The sequence below is a fragment of the Heterocephalus glaber genome, unplaced genomic scaffold, assembly GCF_053883595.1.
Source record: "Heterocephalus glaber isolate CG9 unplaced genomic scaffold, H.glaber_assembly_v1.0 deba00000071, whole genome shotgun sequence".
NCBI classification, from domain to species: domain Eukaryota; kingdom Metazoa; phylum Chordata; class Mammalia; order Rodentia; family Bathyergidae; genus Heterocephalus; species Heterocephalus glaber.
In genome coordinates, this window is record NW_028258137.1 from 769,220 (window position 1) to 788,359 (window position 19,140).

At 61.5% G+C, this 19,140-nt stretch overlaps 1 protein-coding gene across 7 annotated transcripts; it reads left to right on the top strand.

Moving 5' to 3' along the window:
- Nucleotides 1–5: 5 nt before the first annotated feature.
- Nucleotides 6–18,958, top strand: Galns (galactosamine (N-acetyl)-6-sulfatase). Of its 7 annotated transcripts, XM_021256575.2 has the most exons (15): nt 8–316; nt 4,653–4,776; nt 5,320–5,394; nt 6,042–6,144; nt 8,635–8,778; nt 9,780–9,846; nt 9,940–10,067; nt 10,274–10,413; nt 10,797–10,900; nt 11,463–11,599; nt 12,000–12,152; nt 12,317–12,419; nt 15,259–15,380; nt 17,818–17,935; nt 18,495–18,958. In XM_021256575.2, exons 1-15 carry the CDS (start codon nt 191–193, stop codon nt 18,579–18,581), a joined length of 1,731 nt encoding a protein of 576 aa, XP_021112234.2. In that variant the 5' UTR covers nt 8–190; the 3' UTR covers nt 18,582–18,958. The 7 variants fall into 7 exon arrangements, with proteins under 7 accessions (XP_021112233.2, XP_087051255.1, XP_087051304.1 ...); XM_021256574.2 differs by lacking the exons at nt 17,818–17,935; nt 18,495–18,958 and adding an exon at nt 16,312–16,465 and having other exon boundaries at nt 6–316; XM_004842667.4 differs by lacking the exon at nt 12,000–12,152 and having other exon boundaries at nt 10–316.
- The last annotated feature ends 182 nt before the right edge of the window (nt 18,959–19,140 follow it).

Sequence of the window (19,140 nt, forward strand, 5' to 3'; positions counted from 1 at the left end):
GCGGCTCCGGCCCCGCCTACCTGTCCCGCCCCGGGCCCAGGTCTCGCTCAGCCGTTACTCAGCCTTTCCGGGCCCGCCGTTCCTGTCGCTTGGCGCCAGGGCCCGGCCCCCTCACGTCACAGCGCGGGGCCCCTTCCCCTGGCCGGCCGGAAAAGCCCCGAGCCCCCCTCTCCTCGGCTCGGCTCCCGTGATGGCCATGGAGGCCGCGGTCGTGGTGCCCAGGGGGTGGCGGCTGCTGCTGCTGGTGAGCGCCGCGGGGCTTGTGGCCCTGGGCGCCCCGCAGCCCCCTAACATCCTGCTGCTGCTCATGGACGACGTGAGTGCGGGCGCCGGCGGCTTGTGGGGGGGCTAGCCCTAAACCTGACCCTGACCCCAACCATGACCCTGTCTGACCCATCACCGACCACGACCCTAACCCTGGTCCCAGCCCCGACCGTGACCCCACCCCAACCCAGACCACGTGACCCCAACCACAATCCTAACCAGTAACCCAACCCCAACCGTGACCGTGACCCTAACCCTGGTCCCAACCCTGAGCAGCCCTTTCTCACTTGGACCCCTTGGTCTTCCGGGCTGGGACCAAGAGGAGGAGGAGGGGCTGCAGGTGCAGTGTCACCTCAGGGTAGCTGTGCAGCCAGGCCTTCCCGGTTTACATTTCTACTGTGGCTACCAGAAAATGTAAAATTCCCCGGGGCTCACGGAGCATTTCCGCTGGACAGCAGTTTTGGAGCAGGTGGTTCGGGGTGGAGTTTTCCCCTACAGAAGAGTGACACCCTCAGCCTGGGGGCCCTGGGGTGGGGCCAGAGGGGCTGTGCTGCCAGCCCTTTCCTGTAGCGTTCTTAGGGGCTGACACCCAAGAGCCCTGGAGGATTCCTGGCCAGGTGAGTGAAACTTGGAACTGTTTCCTGGCCTCGGCGGTGCACACCTGTAACCCAGCCCAGCCCAGGCAATGTATAGGGAGACTTTGAGTCAAAATAAAAAAATAAAAACAGGCCGGGATGGAGCTCAGTGCAAAGACCCTGGGTTCAATCCTCAGTACTGAAAAAAGAAAAATAGAAAAAACCTTTTTTATTCAAATCTCCGGAAATGAACTCAAACTCAAAGTAATGTTTTTTTTGTTTTTTTTGTTTTTTTGGTACCGTTGATCGAACTTGGGTCCTTGTGCTTACGCAGCAGGTGGCAAAACCACTGAGCTAAATGCCCAGCCCCATTCAAAGGAATTTAAGTGAAGCCAAGGATTCCTTGCTGGACGTGGCAGTGCATGCCTGTAATCCCAGCTGCTCAGAAGACTGACACTTGAGGATCACAAATTCAAGGCCAGCCTCAGCAATTTAGTGACACTCCATTTCAGAACAAAAAATCAAAAGGCCTGAAGATGTAGCCCAGTGGCAGAACGTTTGCCCAGTATGTGTGAGGCCCTGGGTTCCATCCCCTGCACCACCAAAAAGGGGAGGGTGTGGAGAATTCTCTGGCCCCCCCTGACAGGACAGACCAGGCTGGCCCTGCGTAGTCTTCCAGGGCTCATAGCTCTGCTGTTCCTAGTCTGGCCCTGGGGTGATGCATCATTGCCCTGTGGCAGCGCCAAGTGACTCAGGGTCACCCATCCTCAGTGAGCCGACCTAGCGGGACAGCAGCTATCCCAGCACACCAAGTCCATCAGCCTGGCACCCTGTGTGGAGGGGAGATTGCTGACCTGCCGACTGGTCCCCGGGGCCCACTCCCAGAAGGGCTACCCGGGCTGAGGAGGCCATCTGGGTTTATCTGATTTACCTGGCCAGGGTGCAGGCAGGCGCTCCATGTGGCAGCTGACAGTGTGTGGCCTCAGCATGTGGAAGGCCTCAGGCCACCTTCCCTGACCACAAACTGTCCTGCCCATCAGGCCAGCTGCCTCTGCCAGGATCTGGTGTCTGGACCTGGAACAGGCAGCGCCATGGCTTTGGCCCATGCAGGCCCAGCACCCGTGGAGGACGCACTGTCTCTAGCTCAGATTGTGCAGGGACCATTGCCCACCGTGACCTGGCTGCTCATGGCCTGGTCTCTCTTCGGTCCAGGCAGCGCTAGCCAGGCCGGCCCTTCCGTCTTAGAGGATGTTGCAGGAAAGGGAGTCCCCAAAGCTAGTGCGCTGCAAGGCCTACTCGGCTGCTGGCCACAGTGACTCCAGGGGGTGGTGAAATTACAGTGCCATCAACAGCCAGGACAGGGGTGGCGAGGTCTGGTCATCAAGTGTCCTCAGAGCCCATGCACGTGGTGGGGCTTGTTGGGCGAATTCAGGAAACCCAGCGGACCACTGCACTCAAGCCTGGGGCAACCTGAGAGTCAGAGTATGTGGTGTCTGTTCCTTATGTGGAGGACACTAGAGTCTCACACACATCTCAGCGGATGCTGACCCTAACCAAAAGGCAGGGCCTCAGGCAGAAAGGGGTCATCACTCATGGCCACAGCCTCCCTTCTCTCCTGCTGAGTGTAGGCAATCATCTGCGGGTCTTTGGCAGTTTTCTTTTTTGCAGTGCTGGAGATTGAACCTCCTGAATGAACCTCCTGAATGCTAGGCCAGCCCTCTGCCATTGAGCTACATCCCTAGACTTTTATTTATTTATTTATTTTGGGGACCTTGGCGCTTGCAAGGCAGGTGCCAGAACCACTGAGCTAAATCTCTGGCCCCTAGACTTATTTTTGAACCGGTCTTGCTGAGTTGCTCAGGCTGGCCTTGAATTCATGATCTTGTAGTAACTGGAATTATGGTTGGGCGTCTCCTCACCTGGCTCTGGAATTTTTTTTTTCCTGGAACTGGGGATCAAACTCAGGACCTTGCGAGGCGGGTGCGGCACCACTGAGCTACATCCCCAGCCTCTTTGGAACTTTTTCTTTGGTACTGTGGCTCTAACTCCGGACCTTGCGCTTTCGATGCAGGCAGCGGAACCACTGAGTGGAACTTTTGACAGGAGGGGAAGGCTTCACTCTCCAAGGGGTTGGGCAGGCCACAGTAGGTAGTCAGTCTTTAACCCCTGCACAGGGACAGTAGCATCCCCATTTTTATGGCTAAGAAAGCCATCAAGTAACAGGAATAGGGGTTGAGCAGAAAGGAGTTCAACAGGCAACCAGGGACTGCTGTCCCCAGAAAGGGCCTGGAGAGCAGGTTGCACTGGCTGGCATCCGGGCCCGGGGGTTGTGGGTGCATCCCCTCCATCCCGGGGTTGGAACGGCTTCTGGGCATGGACATTGTGACTTATGAGGACACCTGCCCTCCTCCTGGGCATCAGGAACCTTGCCACCTGCCAGGCAGAGGCTCCCCATGACCACCTCCTATAGAAACCCTGCCCCTAGCTCTTCACCAACTTCCTGTTGACACCACGCATACGTGTTGTCACTCGATGCCCCAGGAAGTGAGCTCCCGTGGACTCCTCAGAGAGCTGTGGAAGTGGCCCTGGTCTCCTGGCCTCCCATGTGCACCCCCGAGGCTGGCTTTGCTGCCTGCTCTTTCTCTGTGGGAACCACGGCCTCGAGTACCTGCGGGTGACCTGTGGCTCCTCAGACCGTGGGTTTCCACCCTCCCTGCTTCCCAGTGGTGAGGGCTGACGACTGAGCCTGGTACTGTGAAACATCTTCACCTGCGTTCAGTCCGCTCCTGGAGGCCTGGGACAAAGACTGGGCTGCTGGCTGTCACGGCCGGCTCTCCTGGAACACTGTTGGGCCCAGCCTCCCGACCTGGCCCCGGGGACCCTGACCTCCCTGCACCCTGAGTTGTCTTGCTCACTGACCCACTAGAACCTAATGAGCACAGAAAGCCAGCGCCTTCAGGCCCCAGAGAGCCTGCCACCCGCTGAGGCCCCCATGCAGGAGACCAGGGTGCCCATACTCTCCTTTGTATAACCCCACACTGGGGCCCCATCACCCAGGGATGGCGTGCAGTCGCACAGCTGTGCAGCTGCCACAGAGTTGGGTCTATCTGTTACCTCCCCTAGAAACCACTTCCCTACCCACCCTTTGGCCACCGACAAGCACAGCCTCCTTCCTGTCTCCATGGCTTTGTCTTTCCTGGATAGTCCATGCCGTTCCTCTTTATGACTGAGTACTATTCCACAGCATGTGTGTTCGTTTCCTGAGGCATCGCAGATTACCACAAGGTGGTTTGCCTAAAACACAAGGGCATCTGCCGAGGTGCTGGGGAGCAACGTGTGGCAGAGCCCCCCCCAACCTCCTGCCTCCCCGAGGCCCTCCCAGCACATCTGTCTCCATAGTCTCCTCAGGGGACGTTGCTGCCCTGACCCAGTGTGACCCCATCACAAAGCTTTACACCCACAAAGGCCCTATTTCCAAATAAAGGAGTGGGCGTGAACTCAGGGTCGCAGTGCACATGGGTCTGTCTGTCACCATCTGGTGACGAGGGTTGGTCCAAGCCCGAGGCTGGGCAGGGAGCTCATTACCTGCTCTGGAGGTCTGACTTTGGATACATCTGCGCGTGCTGGAGCGTGCAGAGGTCGTGGGAAGTGAGGAGGCCGGACGCTTCCCCCAGGGGCAGCCCACCCGGATGGAGCAAAGGCCAGCCCGGCCCAAGTGGCTCGCTTGGGTGTGCGGGACATAGTCAGTCCCCCAGGACAGAAGTGCCACGTGCCAAAGGGTCTCACTCTACATCTCCATGCTCTTCCCTGTAGATGGGGTGGGGTGACCTGGGGGTGTACGGAGAGCCCTCCAGAGAGACCCCGAACCTGGACCGCATGGCTGCAGAGGGGATGCTGTTCCCCAACTTCTACTCTGCCAACCCCCTGTGTTCGCCGTGTAAGTCAGTGTTGCTGCCCACGGGGACCCGGCCAGCCAGCAGGGCACCGGCCCCACATCCGTCCTCTCCACCCCGCCTCCAGCCTGGCAGGGTGCGGCTACCTGGGCCTGTCTGGGACCCTCCAGGTGGACCTGCTGCACTGGCGGCTGCCCGGTCCTCTCTCCCAGAGGAGTAGCCGCCCCTGCTCCCCAGAGTCCCTCCTGCCAGGGAAGTGGTGACCTGGAGAAAGGCCACAGGCCTGTGAGGGATCTGCACTGACCCATGTGTTGTGTGCAGCACAGTGGCTGGCTGTCCCACTCCCTGCAGAGCTGGGCCCGGGTCTGAGACAGGGCTGAGCTGTGTGTAACAAGGGCACCTCCAGTCAGCAGGAAGTTCTCCCCACACCCTGGGGATGAGAGGCCAAGGGGATGGAAAGCCCAGGACCCCATGCCACGTATACCCGCATGACCTCGGCAGCACAGGAGCTGTGTGTGAGGTGCTCCAGAGCTGGCTGAGGTCCCACCAGGCATGTCCTCAAAGTGTCTGTTTGTCGCCTCCTGCAGCCAGGGCGGCCCTGCTCAGTGGACGGCTGCCCATCCGCAACGGCTTCTACACCACCAATGCGCACGCCAGGAATGGTAGGTGCTGGCCCTCTGCGTCCTGGGGTCCAGCCGTGGCTGGAATGGGGTGCAGGGAGGGGAGAGCCAGCTGTACCACCCTGGCCTCGCTGTACAAACCCTGGCTTCTAGCCTGAGGTTGTCTGAGGACCCATCCCAGCTGTACACCGGAAACAGCCTTCAGCAGGGGAACAAGGCTGGGGCACCCCCCCCCGCACCCCCCCACCCTACCCTGCTCCCCAGGCACTGCCCAGCCTGGCTGGAGACAGGGGTGTCCCTTCCTCAGGGACTTCACAGTCTCCCGGGGTGGCAGAGACCTAAGGAAGCCAGGCGGTCGGAGGTCTCAGCACGGAATGTTCTGGAAGCAGTGCTGAGAGCCCGGATGGGCCTTCTAGGGACGTCTCCCAGATGAGATGGGACTCAGGGGCCCTGAGAAGAGGCAAGGGGTGGGGCTGGGCAGTGAGCTGCTGCCAGGCTGGGGCAGGAGGCAGAGCGGCAGAATGCCTGGAAGGGGCCGGGGCACAGTTCGCCCTCCCCTTGGGCGTGTGCTGACTTGGAGGGGTGCAGGAACCCTAAGAGGGCTGTGTGGATGTCCCGTGTCCCAGCCACGCTCTGCCTGGTGGCCATGAGGGGCGGGCAGGTGCTCACGCGTGGCCTCACCCTTCCAGCGTACACCCCGCAGGAAATAGTGGGCGGCATCCCCGACTCAGAGCGCCTCCTGCCCTCACTCCTGAAAGAGGCTGGCTACGCCACCAAGATCGTGGGCAAGTGGTGAGTGGGAAGCAAGGCCTGCTGGCTGCGTGTGGATCCCGAGGTCCAGGCCCACGGTGGCAGCCAAGGTCAGGCGCAGCCCTGCAGGGCTGCTCGGTGGCTGAGCAGAGCGAGCTCTGTGTGGCATGTCTCGGCCTCCACTCGTCCTATGCTCAAGGCCTTCTGCTGTAGGGCTGCCACATTACTGCACACGGCGCCGTGCGCACAGAGGGTGCAGGCTGGGGGAAAGCTACTCGGCTAAGAGGAGGGCGCTGGCCGAGTCTCACGGCACAGCAGGTGATCTCTGGCCACGCTTTCCTGCTGCAGCCGCAGATGTCCCTTACTCCCTGGGGCCTCGGGTGTGGAAGGCATGGCCGTAGGGGCTCTTCCCACCTGTGCCCAGGGGTCCTCCCCAGCCCCACCCTCTGCGAGCAGCCTGCTCCCTATGCCTCCCCTCACTCCCCTCTGGGACAGCTTCTCCACAGCTGTTGACAGTTGTGAGGAATCTGCTGATTCCTGAAGGGCAACCATAGGAACATCCAGGCAGCTGGAGACTTCTTGGGGACAAGGAGGAGCTTCCAGCCAAGCTGAGCTGTGACCAGGAGATGTGGCAGAGCAGAGGTGCCAGACACGCTGGGCTGCAGGTCCTCTTGGCGGGGGGCCCAGGGAGCCACATGGAGACTTGAGGACTGCACCAGGCCCCGAGGTGCCATCTACGGGGACCAGAGCTCTGTGCCCGGTGCCTGGCAGCTCTGCCCTGGCCCACAGCCTCTGGTTCACAGTACTGACTCAGGTGCTAAGGCCTGTGGGTGCAGGAGAGCTGTGACCAGGAAGCAGGAGCTGAGCATGCCTGGAGCAGGGGCACTTGTGGACGTGGGACAAGGGTGTCAGGACAGGGCCAGCTGCTCCTCAGCCAGGGGTCCCCATCTCCACAGGCCCTGTCACCTTGGCTTGATGTCCTCCCTTGGGGTGCCCTGATGTCACCACCCAGGATGCAGCGTCCTCAGCCAGGTCTCAGGGCAACACGGCCTTCCCGAAGCCCCATGTGGCAAGCCTGGCTGGCACTGGCTCTGTCCTGTCTAGGGCAGGTGCGCTGGCCTACACCTCTACCCGAGCAGGACCCCAACTCACTTTATCCTACGCAGAGGCCTGTGTGCTGCTGGACTCAGACACACAGGAGGCCACACGTGACTGGACAGCCACGAGCTGCCAGGGAGGGCTGGGCACTGTGGCAGGGCCTGAAGGCCCCTGAGATGCAGAGGACCCGGGGGGACCCCGGACCTGGCAGGGTGGGAAGACAGAGATCCAGCTCCAGAGCCCCGGGCAGGTTCTGCACCTTGGAGCAGCCCACCCCTCAGCCAGGCTCTTCCCCTAGAGCAAGGACACCAAGTCCAGATGGAGAGCTTACCTGAAGCACAGAGGGTCGGGCCGAGCCTGTTCTTCCCACTGCAGCCCAACTTCCCTACCACTCCCATGACCTGGCCGCTGAATGACTGTGAACATGTGGAGGCCTGTGACCCAGGCGGCCCAGTGCAGGGTCCTGGGCATGTTAGGGCGAGGCCTCCCACTGCAGCCACCAAGGTCCCCATGCAGTTCGCAAAGGGACCCCGGCCCTGTTGTTGCTGTTTTCCAAGCAGTAGCTTTTGCCAGCATTCGTGGGACATGTGTGCAGAACTTGCACATGCAGGTGAGGGCTGCCGCAGGTGGTGACTCACCCACTGCTGGAAGCCACACTGCTCTGAAGACCAGGAGGCCAGGTGCCCCCAGAATGGAACCGGCCCTGCTCAAGGCCACTGAAGCCTACGTTCCCCTTCTCTGCCTGCTGGTGGAGGGAGGCCATGAGAGTAGGTGTCCCCAAAAGAGAAGGGGTTTGTGAAGTGGGGTGCGGTCTGGCAGGGGCGCCCAGAGCTATGCCAGACATCTGCAGTGGGGGAACCTAGTGGCCCCTCGCACCTCAGCACATGAGCCTCTGCCTGCATGGCTCCTGCACTGTCTGGCAAGGGCATGCTGCTGTCTTGGGATTGCCCAGCTGCAGCTCACAGCCAGGCTAGGGACCTGAGCGCAGCCACAGTCAGAGCTGCCAATGGCCCACTGCTCACCGCTGCCATCTTCCTGGAAGTGACACTGTGTCAGTTCCTGCAGGACACCTCAGGAAATGCACGGCACAGCCTCTGGGTCCCTGAGAGGCTGCTGGCCCTGGGTAGTCTGGCTGGCGTGGGGTCTGTAGGGCTGGTGGCATTGGAAGATCTTGCCCCGAGACCATCCTCCAATGCCCTCCCCACTCATCACCTGAGGGACACCCCAGCCTCACTGTGCCCAGACACCCTGGCCCTGCCACTCAGCCTGGGCAGCGCGGTGGGTTCCAGCACCTTCTTCTGGGCTGGGGTCAGGCTTTCCACATCGTGCAACCAGGGCTTCGCACACACCTGGAGCTGGGGTCCTGTTTGTTAAACACTTGTGAGGGAAAGTGTCCCCGGGTGGGGTGCCTGAAGCGCCGGTTCCTGTTTCTAGGCACCTGGGTCACAGGCCCCAGTTCCACCCCCTGAAGCACGGATTCGATGAGTGGTTTGGATCACCCAACTGTCACTTTGGACCTTATGACAACAAGGCCAAGCCCAACATCCCTGTGTATAAGGACTGGGAAATGGTCGGCAGGTAACACGTTCGCCCTGCCCTGTCCCCCAGCTGGCAGCCGGAGGGCAGGACCTGAGCCACTGCCACATGCTCATATCCTGGGCACCAAGAGCATTGGCTTCCGGGAGTCCTGCCCGGGGCCCAGGCCTCGGCCTTGTGCCAGGTCCAGCCTGTGGGGTCAGAGAGCTCTTTGGGAAGGGCTTGCACAGCTTCACCCTTGGCTCAGAGGCCAGGGACCCTCTGCTGCCCGCCACAGGTGTGCCCCAGGAGGCCTGTGGGCCATGGCCTGCACATGCAGAGAGGGCAAAGGGAACAGCCTGATCAGGGCAGGAGGGAAGTTGGCCCAGGGGACCCAGTTGGTGGCCTGGAGTGGGCACCTGCAGCATCAGGCCTGCACTGTGGCCCACATCTCCCGAGTTGTTGGCTTTAACATTTATTTCCTCCCCCCCTCTCTTTCTATAAACTTCATCTAAAAACTTCAAGCTAGGCATGATGGCACAAGCCTGTTCTCCCAGCTACCCAGGAGATGGAGGCAGGGAGATCCTCATTTCAAGGGCAGCCTGGGCATTTAGCAAGACTCTGTCTCAAAATAAAAAAGAAAGGGCGTGGGCATGCAGCTCAGTGGTATAGCATTTGCTGAGCACCCATTGGCGAGGCCAAGTTCCAGCTCCAGCAGTGCAAAACATGAGCAGATTTTCTGCCGTGTAATTCCCACGCATGCAGCTCCCCACCTGCCCGTGTGCAGTCCAGGGCCTCAGTGCGTCCAGGAGTCGCACAACCACTGCCCCAGTCAGTTCTGAACATTTCTACCCCGGCTACGGCCACCCTGGCCTGGTAGCAAGAGCTCTGTCCCCACGTGCAGGCCTCTGACAGGACCTGCGTCCAGGAGCAGGAGGCTTCCAGCTGGGTTTGTCCCTCAAAAGAAACATTTCCACCTCCTAAACAAGGCCTGTGACCTCGCAGGGACATCAGAAGGGGCCTTTGTGGCTGAATTCTGGTTTCTGTCTGGACCGTGTTTTCAGATTTTATGAAGAATTCCCAATCAACGTGAAGACTGGGGAATCCAACCTCACCCAGATCTACTTACAGGTGAGGGGCTAGGTGGGTACGGAGGGGGACTCGGCGGAGATGGGAGGGGCTGGGTGGGACACGGGGCAGACAGTGATGGGCAGTACCCCCCAGGAAGCCCTGGACTTCATCAAGCGGCAGCAGGCAGCACGACGCCCGTTCTTCCTCTACTGGGCAGTGGATGCCACACATGCTCCTGTGTACGCCTCCCGGCCTTTCCTGGGCAGCAGCCAGCGTGGGCGGTAAGTGCTGAGAGCAGTGTGGCCTCGGGCTCAGAGGACAGGGCCAGGCCTGGGTGCTGCCCCAGGAGCTCCCGAGAGCCAGGTGGTGTTCTCGGTCGGTCCTGCCCCACAGGCACCCTGGTCCCCACCTTGGCGAGGCCGGCCTGCCCCTGGCACTCTGTGATACCCCAGGCATCCTGCTGCCTGATGGGCTGTCGCATCCACAGGTATGGGGATGCGGTGCGGGAGATCGATGACAGTGTCGGGAAGATGCTGAGCCTGCTGCAGGTCCTGGGCCTTGCGGAGAGCACCTTCGTCTTCTTCACCTCAGACAATGGTGCTGCCCTTGTCTCTGCTCCCAGCCAAGGCAGGTGCCTGAGGTCCAGGAGCAACCACGTAGGGAGCCTCCACGATGAGGGCGCCAGGCAGGGCCTTTGCATCAGGGACCCCCAGGGGCCATGAGGACGGGACTAGGGCTGGCTGCATTCACTGGACCTTCCACAAGGGCACAAGGACCCAGGAACTGCTGGCTGGAACCCTGTCATGGGGGAGAGGGGCCTGAGTCATCTCCATAGGGGCCAAGGTCCTTGTTCCCTGGGAACCTGCAGCCAGAGCCTCCACACAGGAGCCCTAGCACTCACCAAGACCCAGACCTGGCTCTGTCCCCACCATGGGTCTCGACTCTGGCATTGCCCTAGAAAGGAGGACGGGAAGCAGGATGGGCTGGGCTAATGGGTGATGGCTCCCCAGGTGGCAGCAATGGCCCCTTCCTGTGCGGGAAGCAGACCACCTTTGAAGGTGGCATGAGGGAGCCTGCAATTGCGTGGTGGCCCAGGCACATCCCTCCTGGCCAGGTGAGTCAGGACCGCCACGGTGGCTGGTGCCGGTGGCTGTGGGTGCAGTGTTCCTGAGGGACAGGACTTGTCAGCCACAGGCTGTGATCTGTGGACAGGTGTGCTGGAGACAGTGGTGGGCAAGGTGTGTGTTCTCCCGCTTCCCTGGCCTGGCCTGGCTTTAGCGTCCACCCCTGCACAGGCTTGGCCTGTCCGTCACCCCACAAGCACGGGTCCTGAGCCTGGCACCATGTGCGTGCCCACTGCCCTTCCTCCCTGGCCTTCCTGACCTCCTGGGGGTGCTGCTCCCTGCTGGGGTCCACCCTTCCCCTCCACAGTGATAGGTGGGGAGCCTGAGGCCCCCGCACACTTGGGGATGGCAGCTGGATGGCAGCATGGGCCCTCTTGTGGCAGCTCCAGCGCAGAACCCTGTCCTGTGCCCCCAGGCCCACTGGCTCCCATGGGCTCTGTGGCTCCACTAGAGCCTGACCCTGGGCATGTAGCCCGTGGCTGCCTGAGTGTGGACCTGCTGGGTGGCCTGGTCGGGCTGCAGTCTCCAGTGATTTGGCCTTGTCCGTTGCAGGTGAGCCACCAGCTGGGCAGCATCATGGACCTTTTCACCACCAGCCTGGCCCTTGCGGGCCTGAAGCCCCCCAGCGACAGGGTGATTGATGGCTTCAGCCTCCTCCCTGCCTTGCTGCAGGGCCAGCTGACAGATAGGTAGGTGCCAATGACACATGCCTCTGGCCCAGCCCTCCCACCTGGTACCCATGGCTGTGTCTGCACAGAGCAGAGGGAGACCGCCAGCACCACGCGTGTGTGTGTGTGTGTGTGTATGCACTCGCACGTCTCACACACGCACGCACATCTGCCCCATGCCCAGCCCACCCGATGCTCCCTTTTGCAGATCACCTTCTTTCCACCCATGTCCACCACCGTCTTACTCATACAAACCAAGTTCTGGGCAGCTCCCAGGGGCATAGGTTCCGAAAGCCAAACACAGTAACAGAAGTTGGAGCACAGAGAGCTCCCTGTGGGGCCTCTGGTTTGGGGGAGGCATGCAGGGGAGTTTGGCCCTTTTTTCCAAAATTGCTTATTTTGTCTTGAACCCTGGCCCAAGAGCTCAGTTACCGCTGAGGAGAGAAGGTGCTGGGCGCCCGGCCTCCCCGAGTCCAGCTCTGCCTCTCCGGGACCAAGCCCCACAGCCTCATCTTCCGCCTCCTTTTCTCCTTTGCTGGGAGAGTCCCGGGGCGGAACCCAGGACCTGGCACACGTGAGCAGGATCTGCCCTGAGCACCTCCAGCCCACTTGCTGTATCTGGGGACACCCCGTTTGCCAGTGGTCTGTAAAATGTCACCTGAAACCTGGCTTGCCAGCCACGCAGCCACCGAGCCCCACGCTTGGACGCCAGCACGACCCTCCCTTCCCGGCCCACAGGCCCATACTCTATTACCGTGGCAACACCCTGATGGCTGTCACCCTCGGGCAGCACAAGGCCCACTTCTGGACCTGGACCAACTCCTGGGAGGAGTTCAGACAGGTACAGGGCTTGGGGTGCAGGTCCTGGGAGAGGGTGGCTGGCGCCTCTGTCTACCCTGGCCCACTGTCCTGAGCAGGGACACGTCTGTGGTGGGCCCAGGGTGCAGCGGGGTCCAGAGTAGGGCTGGGGCACCTACAGAGTGTGTGTCCAGGGTATCTGAAGCTGCTAGGATGGGGTGGGGTCGCTGCAGGGACGTCCTGCCCCTTGCAGGGGACCCGGACTGCAGGGCCAGGGCTGACCTGGCTGGGGCCAGGTCCTGGTGGCCTAGGTGGTCACCAGAGTCCACATCACAGGTGCAGCCAGGGTGCCCCTGCCCCTCCACCACCTGGGCCAACAGGGAGCTTCCCTCCCATGCCCGCCCCACCCAGCCCCTTGGCTTAAGGCCTTTAGATAACATAAAAACCCTGCTAATTTGCCTTAATGGAGCAGTAAATCAGTTTAAGTTAATGAGAAATCTAACTAGTAGAACACTCTGAACTAGTGGGGAAGTACATTGCAAACCGGCCCAGGAGCTAAATTGGGTGGGGCGGGGCCAGGCCTGGGTCTGGGTAGGGAGCCAGGCGGGGGATCATGTAAAAGACAGACTGGAGCTACTTGTGGGGCTGGGGCTGGAGGCACCATGGGCAGGACCAAGGGCCTCGGATGTGCCCAGGGCACTGCCCCTGCCCTCCTGCCTGCCTGAGCAGTCTCCCCAGGCCCTCATCAGCCCCATGGGCGCTATCCTGCCTCTGGGTGCTCAGGGGGTGGAAGGAGCCTTCAAGTGATTGAGGCAGGCAGACACCCTCTGCCTCTCATCTGTGACTCCTGTGTTGTCCCTGGGCCCTCTGGGGTCTGGGTGGTTTGAAGCCTGTCAGGGCTCTGTGGGTCCCTCCCTGGGACCTGTGACTGGGAACATGGTAGCTGCTCTGTCCCTTTGGCCTCTGAGGGGCAGGGACACCTACCCAGCTCCTGCCAGACTCACCTGGGAAGGCTCTTTGCCACATCTGCAGAGGTCTGGAGGCTCCTCAGCAGAGCCACGCTACAGGCCTGGGTGTGTCTGAGGTGGAGGTGTCCGGAGAAGCCCACCCCTCAGACCCAGCCCTCACCGCCCACCCACTGCTAGGTCCTGCATCCCTTCCCTCCTTGGCTGGTGCTGGTGAGAGCTGAGGAGAGGCTCCCAGTGGGGGACGGGGGTGCCAGCCTGGCACCCAGGTCAGGTCCTTCCTTTTACAGCTGGCACCACCTGGGGAACTGCAGTGGGCACATAGTTCCTGATGTGCTGCTGGAGATCACAGCCTCCCATTACCACCCTGCCCTCCTGGCCCTTTTTGCTCCAGACCCTCTCCTGGCGCCCAGTCCACTCAGCCTGCATAGCTGTTGGGGTCTCTGTCCCTGCTGTGGGCAGTGTGGGTACTGTCCTGCCCGCAGGCCTGGGGTCCTAGTGCTGCGGTCTCACCGCACACGTGCGAGTGTCATGGTGCTGACCCTGCAGGGACATCCACTCTTCTGTCCGGGTGACTGCCCGGCGGTGAGTGGCGGTCCCACCCCACGTGGCCTGTGTGAAGACCCAGGCAGTGTTGCATGACAGTGGGTAACACATGGGGGATGTTGGACCCAGCCATGCCGCCTCTGAACTCCTTGCCTGCATCCCTCCCTATCACCCCGCCTCTGAGTCAGCACCTGGCCCCCAGCCACTGCCTGTCCCCCCTGCTCTGGGACCGGGCACCACCCAGTGAGTCTCTCCATAGGAGGTACATCGTGGCCAGACAGCCTGGCACCCCTCAGTGCAGTTTAAGCAACGGCCTGGGCCAGTTGGCAGGCTTTAATTACATAGCTTATTTGATTTGCATGCAAATCACACTCATCTTCATCTAGACCTGGACCCTGCTCTCACTGCCTGACGGTTTATCCTGTGGGTGGTGGCTCCCACTATGGGGGCCTTGCACTTCTCCAGCAGGGCGCTTGGGAGGGCACTGGTGCCATCCCGTGTGCCCAGTCTCCGCAGGAGCCCACAGCTCAGTGCAGACAGGAATTTCATGGTGTCTGACCTCCAGCTTTATTGGAAGCAGAATAAAAACTGCTCCCAGGTAGCTGTCAGCATGACCAAACGATGAGCAGACCCACACCACATACCCTTGGCAGGCCTGCAGGCACCAACTCTGCCCCAGGGCTCCCAGCCTCCAGAGCCAGCGCCAGCCCTGCCCTCAGCTTGCCTTGGGGCTGTTGGAGGTGTCCCGGATCCCAAATCAGGGAGCCTGGCAGGCAGAGACAAAGCTCGGTGCACAGGGTCATGCACATGGCCTGCCATGCAGGCATCAGGGGTCCCAGTGGCCTGGGCTGCCTGGGTGGGTGCTGAGCAGGGCTGTGCTGCAGGTTGGAGCCTGAAGAGGATCTTAGCATGTCACCTGTTTCTTCCGCCCACTTTGTCTTCCCAAATACTCGGAGTGCGGTTCCTTTGGCATCCTCGCCTTCAGGTGCTGTCCCCTGGCTCTCAAACAGCCCTCTTTCTCCTCCCTGCCCAGTCATGCTTCATCCTCTCCTCCACAGGCACACATGGGTGATCAAAGGTGCTCTCCTCTGTGACGGTGGCAGTGGAGAGGCGAGGTTGGCTAAAATGTTTTACAGACACCTCCACCATAAAGGGGCCCAGAAATTGGGGCACAAGAGGCCAACCTGCTGAGCAGCTCTGGGCAGGGGCTCCTGCCTCAGGATGGCACAGTCCACCCTGCCCAACATGCTCTGTCCTCCTAGAGCACCACTGAGTGGTTGCGATGCCCCTGTGCAGGGGAGACTGCAGGCAGGGCTTCCCATGTGCCCAGCACAGGCTCCAGGCGTCCACCTCCCCCACTTCTCATCGCAGGGCATCAACTTCTGCCCCGGGCAGAACATCTCAGGAGTCACCACGCATACCCAGGAGGAACACACAAAGCTGCCTCTGGTCTTCCACCTGGGGCGCGACCCTGGGGAGAGGTTTCCGCTCAGGTGAGTCCGCTGTGCGCTGTCTCCCAGTGTTCTTTTGATGGCCTGTACTGCACAACTGCCCTGGGGAGCAGGTCCCCAGCTAGCATTGGTGGCTGCTCGTGCCTCCTGCCCCCTCCTGGGCTGTAGTTCAAACCTCTGGTGACTCGTCCCCTGCTCTGAGCCACCTTGGGGATGGCACGGGTAGCAGTGGAGGCCAGGTGTCCCATACGGGTGTGTGCGTCCCTTGGACCACTGACCCTAGGTCTGGCGGAGGGGCCTTTGGAGCCCAGGCCCCAGCAATGAAGCAGCTGCAGGTGGTGGTCAGCCTGGTCTTCACTGGGTAAGTAACTGGACACTCAGAGCTCCCGTCCCCAGGCTCCAAAACCCCATCCCAGCCTCACAGTGAGGCTCGCCGGTCACAGTCACCAACAGGCAGGGTGACTCTGGCACTTCCACCACGAAGGGCCCCCCAGCAGCTCCTTAGGCGTGTGTGAGCCAGAGACCCTGACATCCCTGGCCTGGCAGAAGGCTGAACTGGGGTGCATGCGACTCCTGGTTGCTCTCCAGCGTCTCTACACCACTGGTCCTTCTGAGGTGCTCTCTGGGGACAGCCAGTCAGCCTCCTGCTCGAGACAGGGAATCAAGTAGGGCCCATGGGAGTCGGGTCCAAGGCCGCATGGCACTAAGGCCACTGGAAAGGACCACGCCGAGGGCTTGCGCCCTCACAGGCAGCTGAGCCCAGCTCTGCAGGCCCCACATGGGAGGTGAGGCTGCCGTCCGCAGGGCCTCGTGGCCACACCACTCACCTTTCCACGGGAGCCCAACTGGCTCTGAAGCCCAGGATGACCACAGGAAGGACGTGCAGAGAGGGTCTGGTGCACGGGGCCCCCCAAGTCCACCCCCCCAGCACATCACAGTGTGACTCATGTCACACTTTCCACATGTAACTAAGGTGAATGGAGAGGAGGCCATCCTGGATCGGGCGCCCGAGGTCCAGGCAGGAGAGGAGGCACTGAAGGGGATGGCCCCGCGGGGCTGGAAGAAGGAGAAAGGAGCCTCTGAGTGCTGCAGAGGGAGTGCCCCATGCACCCTGGCTTCAGACTTGGGTCAGCATTCATTACAGCGATGGCCCTGCACCCCACCCTTATCCAGCACAGCGCAGTCCATACCTATTCCTTTCCTGTTGTTGCCCCGGCGGAGGGACACACAGTCCCTCCCCCATGGCCGAGCCCACCCCCACGGCTCCCCTGGGGAACTGCGTGCCCTGAGAAGGACAGCATGGGCCTCAGACAGTCACTGCGGTGAGCTCCAGTGGGAGGTGACAGCCGCCACCTCAAGTCCTTGGGGATGCACTTGGCCATGCAGTCCTCTGAAGAGCCACATGCCCCTCAGCAACCCTGCCTCCCGAGACGAGACGGCACAGGGACGGGGGGGACGTGCACTGGCCAGACAGCATGGCCCGGGTGGGCCAACACGGGTTCTAGGGGCCAATGGAGCCTTTAAGGACCCAGCCCACGACCCCTGTGGTCATGAGTGGGAAGGAGGGCCTGGTGCTAAAAGCCACTCCTAGCCCATTCCGGCAGGCGCTAGTGCATGACTGGGCCTAAGGGGACTGAGTCCCTTCCTAGGCAGCTGCTGGACTTAAGCTGGCATTGGCGCCCTTGGAGGGGCTGGTCCCAGCACAGGTTGGAGGGGGGCAGGATCTCACACCCACAGGACAGGCCACCCTGGGACTGAGAAGGGGTGGGGTTCCGGTGCAGAGAGGCTGTGGCTGCTTTGCCCACAGCCTGCCTGCGTGCGCCCAGCAACTTCAGGCAGCCGGCATCCACTGTGGCACAGGGTGCTGCACAGGGCTGTTCCCTCCACTCAGCCACAGGCATCTTGCCGACAGCACAGACACTGTGGCACATGGGTGTGGACAAGCCTGGGGCCTCAGGGAATACACCTGCATCCCCAGCTCTATCTGCCCACCCTGGGCTCCCACAGTTCACCTGTCACGCTCCCCGTGTGAAGCGGCAGCTCCAGTGTCCATTTGTATTTCTTGGGGGAGAAACACATCACACAACTTGTCACCTGCATGTTGGTGATGGCAGGCATGACAAAGTGGCAGAAAGACTTGGTCTCCAGGGAGTCTCCACAGCACCTGGTTCTGGCATCTCCCCGTCAACCTTTTGACATACCTTGGAGCCCATACCTCCAGGGCCCTGGTCACAAGGAGGTCATCCTGGCCGGGGCAGAGCAGGGGACAGCCATGTTTGCTGCTCCCAGTAGGGCTCCCTGCTCAGCCTTCATCCCAGGGCTCAGTCTCCTGGTCCCTCACTCCACCCACTTCCCCTGCTTAGCCCGGGACCAGCTCAGCACTGCAGGCCTTCCAGCCATCCCCTTCCTAGCAAGGCCACCTCCCCAGACAGAGCCAAGGAAGCTGCACCCTCAGTGACCTGGGCTCCCTTGTCTTCAGCTTTGCCAGCACAGAGTACCAGGATGCCCTCAGCAGGATCACCCTGGTGGTCCAGCAGCACCAGGACACCCTGGTCCCCGGACAGCCTCAGCTCAACGTGTGCGACCAGGCAGTCATGGTGAGCGGCGTGCGTGCAGACCACGGCCAGTACTGTGTGCTCCAGAGCTGCACGGAGTTTGACACACAGCCATCGGGCTGCGGCCCATTGGAGCCCTGTGCCTTGGAAGGGCGGTCCTACCCTATGCACAGGTGGCCCTGGGCACCAAGCAGAGCACCGCCCACCCAGGGCTGTGAGGAAACCTGCTTCCCTCCTGCTCTCCCACAGACATTCTTGGGGTGGAAGGAGGGTCCCTCAGCCCTCCGAAGCTGCAGGATGAGCCCAAACCTTAAGGGACTCGAGCACAGGGTGCAGGGCAGCCGAGGTCCAGGAGGCCATGCTGAGCTTTCTGCTGCTGAGCAGGGCCCTCCAGCCCCTGGCCGTCGTCATTGCCCTTGCCCCTCCCTTCATCCCCTTGCCCGGATGTGGAGATGAAGGTGGTCCCCACACTAGAGCCAAGTGGATGGGGAGGGGCTGCAGCCTGGGCAGGGACGCGGATCTGAAACCCCTCACCAGCTGCAGCCAAGGCCAGAGATGCCGGCCCTGCAGTGATGGTCTTGTCTTGAATCTCATTTCCTAGAACTGGGCACCCCCAGGCTGTGAGAAGCTGGGCAAGTGTCTGCGGCCTCCGGAGTCCGTCCTGGAGAAGTGCTTCTGGCCCCATTAGCATCTGTTTGTACCCAGGCCAGGCCCAGGATCTCCCTGCCAGTGCCTGAGGGAAGGAAGCATCCCAGCCACAGGCAGAGGGCACCCGCGACCAGCAGCAGGGCCTGCCCACTTCCCCTGGCCCAGGGCCTGGAGGGCTCCGGGCAGTTCCTGCACCTACTTCAACCCGAGGGTGGAAGTTCCCGGTTCTGTGCTGAGCCCACGATGCTGTGGGCCTAGTGGACGGGACATCGCAGAGGCTGGAGGAATACAGCCTGCCCGCTCCCGGAAGCACGTGGGAGCAAGTGCTCATCTGCCAGGACTGTCGTGCCCACGCTGGACTGCTGCACAAGTTGGGAAAAGACACGGAAAAGAAATAAAGGAACGAGCGGCCTCTCAGTTCCGTAGCTGTGGTTTTAAACAGGGCGTGATGCTTGGGATGTTGTGCTCTGGGCAAGATGGGCCCTGACGACCGACAGCCACCGCTGCCCCACCCCACGGTGACCCCCTCGGCCTGCACGGCGTGGCGAGCGCGCGCGGGAGGGACCGAGACAGGCGGAGCGACGTGCTCGCACCAGGGA